Source organism: Rhizophagus irregularis, chromosome 5 (assembly GCF_026210795.1).
Source record: "Rhizophagus irregularis chromosome 5, complete sequence".
In the NCBI taxonomy this organism is placed as follows: domain Eukaryota; kingdom Fungi; phylum Glomeromycota; class Glomeromycetes; order Glomerales; family Glomeraceae; genus Rhizophagus; species Rhizophagus irregularis.
Window position 1 is genome coordinate 2,808,151 of NC_089433.1, and position 11,357 is coordinate 2,819,507.

Here is an 11,357-nt window from a genome sequence, read left to right on the forward strand (position 1 = left end):
AGGCGCCATAACGGAAGATCTTTGAAAGCGGGATAGAAAAATATCGAAAAAAAAAATTCACGATTAGTGGCTTATACTTTTTTCTCCCGCTTAACCTGTTTTTTATTTCATTAAATTAAAATAATTTTTATTTTTTTGTTAGATCTGCAAATTAACGGGTAAATGGGTAAATTAACTGATAGTTAAAGTAATATAATAAGTTATAATAATTATATATTTAAATTTTTTTTTTTTATCGTTAATTTATTTTTAAATTGCGACAATGAACAATTACTTAATCATAAGTTAAGTAATTACATTTTAATGTTTCCCTATTTATTAATTATTATCCGATTACAATGAAACAAGATAAGCCGATGATCATCGCCTTTTAATTATAGCAAAGTTCAATTTTATTTTTGCCAAAATAAATCTTATTTATATTGTTATACAGTTCTTTTTTTAAAATAGTAATTTTGTTAAAAATATTACCCGAATTATTCTATGCGGGTAGCTTATTTAATATAAAAAAAATCTTCCTGTGCATCCGAAATAACCTTTTAAGTAAAACTCGGAAGTAACAATCATTACATTGAAACAATTTCATATAAAATACTATGAATCTTCATTTTTTTTCCGATAAAGTTTCTCGATTTTTTGTTTCGAAAACTTTTTTCGGTTTTCCATTTCCTTTTTTCTTTTTTCCCCGAGTATAATATTAGTAATAAAATAAATAAAATACGTAACGTTTTTTATTTATTTTATTTTCGTTTCTTTTTTTTTTAAAAAAAAAAATCGATACTTTAAGATAAATAAATAAAAAAAAAAAATTTAAAATATATATATACCTATATAATTAAAATAAAAAAATTAAAGTTTTCTTTTAAGATTAATAAGATTTTCACGTTTTTCTAAATTATATTCGAGAAAAAAAAAAAGAAGGGAAATAAAAAAATATATATATATATATATATATATACATATAATTATTTTAGTTGCCACTTTATTTATTTTAAAGTGGTTAATAATATGATCATCAAAAATGATGTATAATTATAAAGAATTAAAATTATCATTAATAGCATTTATTTTATTATTTCTTATAATAGATGTAACAAATTCACTTACTGAAGTATCATATCATGAAACAGAATCAAATTTACAAGTACTTGAAGGTGATTCATTTTCGGATAATAGTTTAATACTTCGTCTTGTTAAACCATCTCAATTAGATAATTGTTATGAACCAAAATTATATTTAAGATTAGTTAAATCTGATGGTACTGTACAACCATTAGATCTTGGTGATGATATACCTCAAAATAATTTTTGTAAAATTGATCCATTAACTGGTACCTCATTTCATAAAAATAAACATCATAATCATTGTCGAAAAAGATGGGATAATTGTGATGATCATAACAACAATAATGATAATAATAATGATAATAAAAATAATAATAATGGAAGTAATGGAGGTCCTAATGGAGGAAATAACAATGGAGGTAATGGAGGTCCTAATGGAGGGAATAATAATGGTGGTAATGGAGGTCCTAATGGAGGGAATAATAATGGTGGTAATGGAGGTCCTAATGGAGGGAATAATAATGGAGGTAATGGAGGTCCTAATGGAGGGAATAATAATGGAGGTAATGGAGGTCCTAATGGAGGGAATAATAATGGAGGTAATGGAGGTCCTAATGGAGGGAATAATAATGGAGGTAATGGAGGTCCTAATGGAGGGAATAATAATGGAGGTAATGGAGGTCCTAATGGAGGGAATAACAATGGAGGTAATGGAGGTCCTAATGGAGGGAATAATAATGGAGGTAATGGAGGTCCTAATGGAGGGAATAACAATGGAGGTAATGGAGGTCCTAATGGAGGAAATAATAATGGAGGTAATGGAGGTCCTAATGGAGGAAATAATAATGGAGGCAATGGAGGTCCTAATGGAGGGAATAATGGAGGTAATGGCGGAACACCAGGAGGAGCACCGGGAGGAGCACCAGGAACACCAGGTGGAGCGCCAGGTGGTGCACCAGGAACACCAGGTGGAGCGCCAGGTGGTGCACCAGGAACACCAGGTGGAGCACCGGGAGGAGCACCAGGAACACCAGGTGGAGCACCAGGAGGAGCACCAGGAACACCAGGAGGTGCGCCAGGTGGAGCACCAGGAGCACCAGGAGGAGCACCGGGAGGAGCACCAGGAACTCCAGGTGGAGCTCCAGGTGGAGCACCGGGAGGAGCACCAGGAACACCAGGAGGAGCACCGGGAGGAGCACCAGGAACACCAGGAGGTGCGCCAGGTGGAGCACCAGGAACACCAGGTGGAGCACCGGGAGGAGCACCAGGAACACCAGGTGGTGCTCCAGGTGGTGCACCAGGAACACCAGGAGGAGCACCGGGAGGAGCACCAGGAACACCAGGAGGAGCACCGGGAGGAGCACCAGGAACACCAGGAGCGCCAGGTGGAGCACCAGGAACACCAGGAGGAGCGCCAGGAACACCAGGAGCACCAGGCGGAACGCCAGGAGCACCAGGTGGAGTACCAGGAGCACCAGGTGGAGTACCAGGAACGACACCAGTTCCTTTACCAGCAATACCTCCAACAAATAGTCTATTTGATAATATACACGTATATGCAATATCAAAAGAATATATCCTACTTACATATTATTGTAATATACCTACATCAAATGAATTATGCGGTAAACTTATAGATTTTAGTGGTGCAACAAAAAAGTAAGTAACACTTTGTTAAACTTTATTTCGTTAATTTATAACTAACTATTATTTATTTTTTTAGTATGACAGTATTTAATAATTTTAATGGCTTATGTACGAATCCTAAAATTATCAATAGTAATTATGATGATGGTGGATTTTTGTATACTTGTTATAAACAAGATACTGCATCGATAGTATGGACATCTTATTCAGCACCGTAAGTCCCAAACAATTTTTTTTAATAAAAATACAAACGCGAAATGATTTAACATTTTTTCCCTAAATAATTTAGGAGTATTATTGATGGTACGATAAAAGAAAAATATAGCGGGGAAGTAGGAAATATTACAAGATATGATTTAACATATATGTTCCCAACAGAAGGTAGAGGATATGCAATAGTAAATGGATTTCTTAGTAATACGCAAAGCACACTATCACAGTGGGTAGTATTGGCAAATTTCATAACAAATGATGGACAAACTAAAGGAACTTTTGTTATTTTTTCACAATCTACTGAAACGAGTGCAATCAAAAGTATACCAAGGTGTAATATTGCATATCAATTATATGGATATAGTTGTATATTATATATCGAATCTACTGAAAAAACTTTTATAAATATTGATTTCACATCAAAAGGAGCTGTATTGAATTCACAAATGTTTAATGTGAGTCAATTAAATAATAATAATCAATTATATGATGTTAGAAATCTTTGGAAAGGTGGAGAATGTTTTGTTATTACTGAACAACTAGACCAAAATGTACGTGGATATGTGTATAGTAACGACGGAATATACAATAATACTTGGAATTTACCCGATACTTATACTTATACTAGTAAAATTTTTGGAATATTTCCTGATAATACAGTTTGGGCTATTGCTACTGGTAGCTCCATTGCTGCAAATCAATGGATTACTGTTTATTCAACTGCTTTGACAACATATTCAACAGTTCAAGGAGATACAGGATATGGCTCATATTCAATATTATCAACAGTACCAGAAAGAAATGCAGTAATAAAACCGGGTCTTGATCAAATTACGATAGCATATGTAATGAGCAACATTGAACCATCAACAGGTTATATAACAATTAGTCAAAAGAATCCAAATGGAATAGGTAACGATTTCGTTAGAACCAAAATACCCGCAAGTTCATCTCCATCCGGAACCACAAATAATGCAAATAACGTTACTATAAATGGATCATTAGTGACTGTTAAGTTAGAAGATTATATTTTTGATAGAGGAAATGCTACATATGTTGTTAAAATTGATGATGATTTTGTTGAAGTTAATGGACAGAATTTAATTGGTGGCTCTTGGCAAGTTTCAACAGGTAAATATTTTTGATTTCCATTTTTTATTTAATAAAATGAATTAACTTTGATCTTTCTTTTTTTTAAAAAAAAAAATTTTAGAACCTGGTAGTGGAAAGAATGAACCAGGTAATTTTTTTAATCATCATCATTATTACCATAAATTTAAGATATCGAAATATTTTTAATTATTTTTTTTTTTTTTTTTTAAATAGGTGGCACGAGATCATCTATTCTATTAACTCCAGATGGAACAAAAAATTATTTAGAAATTAAGAAGAAAGATGATGTAAAGACATATGTTAATGGATTGTCTGATGAAATTTCAAGGGCACTTGCGATTGAAAAAGGGCGTATTTTTATACCGTATGAGAGATATCAATATAATAGAAACACACGTGAAGATCAAATTTTGTTACGCGTAGACGTTAAAGACACCAACATGCCAGATCAACCAAGTTCGAATGCATTAAGAAATAGTTTAGATAAAGCTGTTTTATCCAAAGGTACTTCATCAATACCAATAGGACCGTATACAGAAAGTTTAGATTCAACTTATGGATCTCCAGAATCTCGTAAGTTTATCAATAATTTTTTGAGGGAAAGGGGAGATTTCGTTTATTTTAAATATTATTTCTAATATGTACGTTTAAAATATTTAAATAGCTCACTTATGGCAAAGATATAGATACATATTAATTGGAGTAATAATTGGATTATTTTTATTAATATTATTTGCCTTAATTGCGAGAAAGAAGTTCCAAGGGGGAAGAAATTTCTTTACAATTGTTGTGTTTCCGCTTATTTTAGTAGATTTTGTATTAGATATTATAGTATTAGCAGTTCATGGAAGAGATCTAAAATGGTTCTTCATTTGCGGGTGCGTATTTTTTTCTTTTTTTTTCTTGTAATATTATATTCTAAATATACTAACAATTTTTTTTCCACAAATATATAATTATAGTTGGGTGTTCTTTTTAGTACCAATTCTTTTCAATATAATAATATCATGGTTCCTTATTGATTATCAATTAAATCATTCAAAACCTACTGAACATTGGTGGAAGGAAAATCCAAGGACCGCATTAGGATTTACACTCTTATCATGTATAGATTTAGAAGCGTTAAACGTTGTATCATCAAGATGTGCAGGTTATAATGCATTGAATGCAAGATTTACAGAAAAAGGAAGAAAAAGAGTTTTAATATCCATTTTATTTATAACATTTATTGAAGATGTACCACAATTAATAATTTATGCGTTATATCAAAAATATATAGTTATAACAGAAATTATACCAATATTAGTGTTATCATCATCATGCATAATATTATTATTTAAAATAATTTCATTTATTTATTTAATGTTCATTTATAAACCTCATAGAACTTTAACAAGTACGGTGGACAAAATTGATGATACAAATAGTGATACAGCTAGTGTAGAAACAGGTGGAGGTGGAGCACCTACATCTGAAACTACAGCAAGACGTCAAGCCGGAGTAACAGAACTTGGTAATATTGGTAGATCAAGTGAAACTCGTACTGATGATGATAATAACGATAACGAAATAAAGGCAGAAAAGGCAGGACTTACTAAAGGAGGATTTTTAGCTGGTGATATTTATGGAGAAAAATCTCAAACTAGTAAACAAACTACTGAAGAAAAAATTGTTGAAGAAGATTCTAGTGAAGAAGAAACTTTTGAAGAAAAAGAAATTAAATATACTGAAGAACAACAAGAAACTGGAGAACAAGAAGAAACTACCACAACTACCACCACATATATTACAGAAGATGTAAGTGGTGATACTACAGAAATAAATCCTAATACTGGAATTTCTTCATCACAATCTGAAGTCACGGAAACTGTAACAACCGAAGATGGAGATACCACCACTACTATTACTAAAACTTTTTATGAGTGATGGTGAAAAGAAGACTTTACGTTTCTCATCTTTTTTAGAGTAGTAGTTCAGATAGAGATTGAATCAAGAATGGTGAATCACTTTATATATATATATATATTAAAAAGTAAAAAATAATTATTAGAATCATTAGAAAGTTTAATATAGTGTTGGTAGAGGGTTAAATAATGTACCTTATGTTGTAATTTTTTTTTTCTTTTTTATATAGCGTGTGTGTGTTATTTAAATAATTCCATTAAAAAAAACATTAATTTGATACGAATTGCTGGACAAATGCTTTAATTTTTATGACGAGTCTTTGCACTCCTATTTGCGTAAATTATCAACGATAATTTATCATGTAATCGTATATTCACAATATGAGCGTCCCAGCATATTTAAAATTTACAGTATATTTCTGCGTTATAAAGTAAATCTTCTTTTATGACACGTGTAATTTGCGTTTCCCAAGTATAATTAAAAGGTATTATTCTCAAAGATTCTTAAAAAAATATTAATTGAACATAAACACTGACACGAATTGCTGGATAAATGCTTTGCACTCCTATTTGCGTAAATCATCAACGATAATTTATATATTCACAATATGAGCGTCCAGCATATTTAAAATTTACCTGACGTTTTTAATTAAAAAAATCATTAAAGTATATGTCTGCGTTATAAAGTAAACCTTCTTTTATGACGCGTGTAATTTGCGTTTCCCAAGTATAATTAAAAGGTATTATTCTCAAAGATTCTTAAAAAAAATATTAATTGAACATAAACACTGATACGAATTGCTGGATATATGCTTTAATTCTTACGACGAATCTTTCATCGTGTAATCGTATATTCACAATACGAGCGTGATGGATAACCAACTTTTAAACTCCTTGAGTTTAAAATTTTTATGTCAAGTAAAATCATCCTTTATGTCACATTTCCCAAGTATAATAATTAAAAGGTATTATTCTCTAAGATTCTTATAAATGAATATCAGTCATTAATTTAACAAAGCATTCGATTCTTCATAATTATTCACAATAATGAAGAAAATGAAGAAAGTTAGCATCTGACAATCTATAATTTTTATTAATATTTGTTTCTTTTTTTTTTAATATATTCTTTGTTTTAAAATCAAGGTTTATCGGGTACTACATTTCAACTCAATTGTTTTTGTTTTTGAACTTATATCCTATAAATGATAAACAACGTTCTCATGAATTAGAAATTAAATTATTAAAATTATATTTTATTTATTGTTTTTTTTCCATTTATAAAATGCCAAGCGTAATACTTAAACATATTTAGTGTTGGTATGTGTTCCCAAAGTTCGAATTTTTTCTATTCTTTTTATTCAGGTTCTTTCTGCATTTTAAAAAATCTTTGTAAAACTAAAGCGTTAAAGAATCTAAATAAACAAAAACAACACCGGCTTATTCCTAAAGTAGTAAAAAAAAAATTTCTATGATGTTGCCGATTTTCAGTAACCGTACAGTTTACTACAGTAAATATAATACAAATAAAAATGCACCAATTTTAAATTATCAAAAGAATCTCAAAAGCATGTGTAAAAAATTTGAAACATTTTAATCGATCTCTGCGTCATTACTCTCTTACATTTCATTTTAATACTTTAAATTTAATATTTTATATTTCGAATAATTAATTTTTATCACTAAAATTTCTCTCTCGTAATTCACGGTTTACGCAGGATCCAGGAATAAAATGCTGTCTGGATTACGAACTCTTCCGAATCTGGCAATTCCGTATATATCGATATGTTGCTTGATAAGTAGCAGGTTTTTTTTTTTTTTTTCAAAAAAAATTATTAATTTGTCCCGTCTGTACTCTGTAGTGTAATTATGTATATTAATGAAACCGCTGGGTTCGAGAATGTGGATGAGTGTTTGTGAACCATAAAATTAAATAGTGGTACCTCACGTACGGTAAATGTGTTTATTTGTTGATTTCTTTGAAATAAAATTAACGTTATACAAAAATAATAAAAGACAAAGGTATTAAACTTTTATCCAAATAATATTAGTTGCTTTGTTAAAATCTATTAATAAAATAATGTAATTAATTTCATGTTTCCAAAAAATTAGTTAACGAAAAAAAACAAAAAAAAAAGAGTTAATATTTATATGAACTTTATTATTAGTTTAATTCTTATATATCAAATGATTTACATTTATTTGTTACATTTTTAGTAAATTTCATGGAAACCTAATCCACAGAGTAAAAATAATCTTAATACTCGTGATGTTTCTAGCAGATTTATTTATTTATTTAGTTTTTTTTTTTCTTTATCCAGGCAAATTCTTTTTTTTTATATTGATACCCGAAAATGCAAACAGTCCTTGTTTTTTTTAAACCGACGGATTTGTGTCTCCCGTTATTATAATTATTATGATAAATATAACCCAACTTGTTAACATCCTTATTTTTTGAATTTTTGAATTTTGAAATATTCGAAGCAAAAAAAAATATCGCCCTTTTTCCCATCACAAAAAAAATTCCTACGAAATTGTTCAAATTATCCCTTTCAACCAGGAAGGTAACGATATTTTATGGGGAGTTTTGCTAACTTGCCCGGTTGCCCCCTGGGTTAAAAATTACCTCACTAAAAATTTATATTTTTACGTGATTTTTGATTTGTTTCAAAAAAAAAAAAAAAACCATTTGTTTTCACTTTACATAGATTTTATTTATTTGGACATTATGGAAAATAATGACCAAGTTTTCTTACATTTTTGATAATGTCCCTTACGTTTTTTGATTGTGGTCATAATTTACGTATTTTTTTGGAAAAATTATATAATTATATAAGATTTACTAGTTGAACTACTTTCTAAATTATGTCGATCATCCTATATTATATTTTACCGAAATTTTAAGCCAACTAAATATAAATTTTTATAAATATACAAAAAACGATAATACATGAAACGATATTTTTACGATTTGGGGGGTAACGATTATATAACGTGACAGAGAAAATTGAAAATGTTTTGGAAGTTTCAAAGTCATTGAAACTTAAGATGGAGGATGGTAAAAAATTGAAGGGTAAAATAAAAGGTAATAATATTTTTAAACGATGATCATCGAAAACCATTAAAAAATTGATTGATTTTATAATCATTTGAGGTTTGTATAGGAAGAGATATAATTGTATTAATAACTATTTGTTGAACGTCGTTATTAATAATATTATTTCTCACAAAGCGGTGTCGTCTTCTCTTCTTTATTTCTCTTGAAATAGTTTTTAATGATTTCGGCATTTTTGAAGGAAAAGCTTATTATTATTATCTAAAGAAACGTTGACAAAGGAATTTATTTATTCGATAATGTTCTGTTGGGCAGCCGTGTAGCAGCTGCTTTTATAATTTTTTTGAATTTATGACAGATGCAATATGCATAATAACATCATATTATCTTTCTTTTATTGGTGTACAATTAATCGAATTAATCGGTCCCAATGTCTTCTTTTCTTTTATATTTTATATTATTAACGGCATTTTATAACTCCCTAAAAAAAAATATTGGTTCAATTGGTTTCACGTAATTTTGAAGTTAAAAAAAGGTAAATTAATCCAATAACTTCTAACTTTAATTGTTAAATACATAAATCAAAAATTTTTTTTAGTAAAAGCTAACTTTTAACATGATAAGACGTATATTGTGATACTGTATTGGTAAGCGAATAATATAACCGCAGTTTTCATTGGATTAACGCGTAAAACGAATAAAACCGTCTTTTAGAATAAAATTTTCAACAAAGAAAAAAGGAAATTCTCAATCAATGCAAGAATATTAAATTGTGGCTAATTTTTTTTTTTGAAAGGGTGATATATATATGATTTTGACTGGTTTATAATGCTTTGTAACAAACTCGTATTCGCCGAAATTTCTATATTTTGTATCCAATGAAAGTATAATTTTCTATTTTATTGTATATTTAAATGTAACGCATCATATTTATTTTACAGCTTTCGCCAATTTTATTTATGCGGAAGTTTATTCCGATAATTAAAAAAAAAAAACTGCGTACTACAAATCGGAGATGGAATAAATTATTAAAAACAATCCCTTAAAAATTTAACAATGAGTTTAATCTAATTTAATATAATTTAATATTGTAATACGGTGTGACTATTTATATATATAATTTTTCGACGAGAATATAAAGAATATAAGACTTGTTTTTTGTTGTGATACGTATGATATCAAAAATGCAACACGCGATCTATTGATTATCAATAATCAAAAATCACGTGAATACAATATGAAACATTGAACTCCGATTAAAAATGTGTATATATGAATTGTATGATCCACTAGAATCTTTTATTATGGAGATAAATCTCCATACTTTCGCAATTTAAGATATGAAACCCGATGTAATTAATTTTAATTGAGTAATTATTACAAGTTTCCTAATTACGTATAATGTTTGGTACAATTTTATTTCGTGTTATCTATTATTTATTTGATTTTTTTTTTTTATTTTAAATATTATTCGTTTATTATTATTATTATTATTATTATTATTATTATTATTATTATTATTATTATTATTATTATTATTATTATTATTATTATTATTATTATTATTATTATTATTATTATTATTATATTATCTCATTTATCAACTTCTTGTGTAAAAATAAAAGATGACTGGTACGCGTTATCTCTGCAATATTTAAGTCTTATCTCTGCATCCCGTAAATAATGAATTTTTCATTAATTAGGAATTTCTTAATCTCCGAAATTATTTCCAACATGTTCACATATCATAATTGCAACATCAGGTTGGCCCCCAAAAAAAAAAGTAATATGATACAGCAGCAAAATATATAATTATTTACGTAACTTTACATTATTATTGAACGAAAGATGTTTCATTTACTTTATAAAGAAAACAAAGGAAATTAATATATTATTTGTCATTTATTCATTTGTCATTTTATTTGCTTTTGCATGATTAAAGATGATTGTAATAATAAAAAAAAATAAAAAAAAAAATTTTTTTATATTTATATGTAATTGGTCTATGCAACTCAGTGACTAATGACTAATGTAATAATGCTATTATTTGAGAATAAACATGTATAAATAAATATTTTCATTTTTTCATTCAATATATCATTCATTATAACCTAACCCAATAATGATAGCATTTATAAATCATTTAATTCGACATATATACTGTATACTGTATATATACATTATATTCAAAAATAATCGGCGTAAAAGATTGATAAATATGATAAAGTTTATAAAGTTACCAATTATATTCTTACGCGTTATTGTATTAGTTTTATCATTAAATTATTAAATCAATTTATTATTTTTTTTTTTACTTAAAAAAGTAGGAATAAAAATAAAAATAAAAAGTTGTAATAAAAAAT

The 11,357-nt window shown here is 28.2% G+C and overlaps 1 protein-coding gene across 1 annotated transcript; it reads left to right on the plus strand.

Moving 5' to 3' along the window:
- Nucleotides 1–1,021: 1,021 nt before the first annotated feature.
- Nucleotides 1,022–6,244, plus strand: OCT59_025153 (uncharacterized protein; the record flags this gene model as incomplete). The annotated part of the gene is made up of 7 exons (XM_066136447.1): nt 1,022–2,724; nt 2,789–2,926; nt 3,002–4,056; nt 4,139–4,165; nt 4,252–4,611; nt 4,703–4,916; nt 5,001–6,244. The coding sequence occupies 7 exons, from the start codon at nt 1,022–1,024 to the stop codon at nt 5,962–5,964; spliced, it is 4,461 nt and encodes a 1,486-aa protein (XP_065991897.1). The 3' UTR covers nt 5,965–6,244.
- Between the last annotated feature and the right edge of the window lie 5,113 nt (nt 6,245–11,357).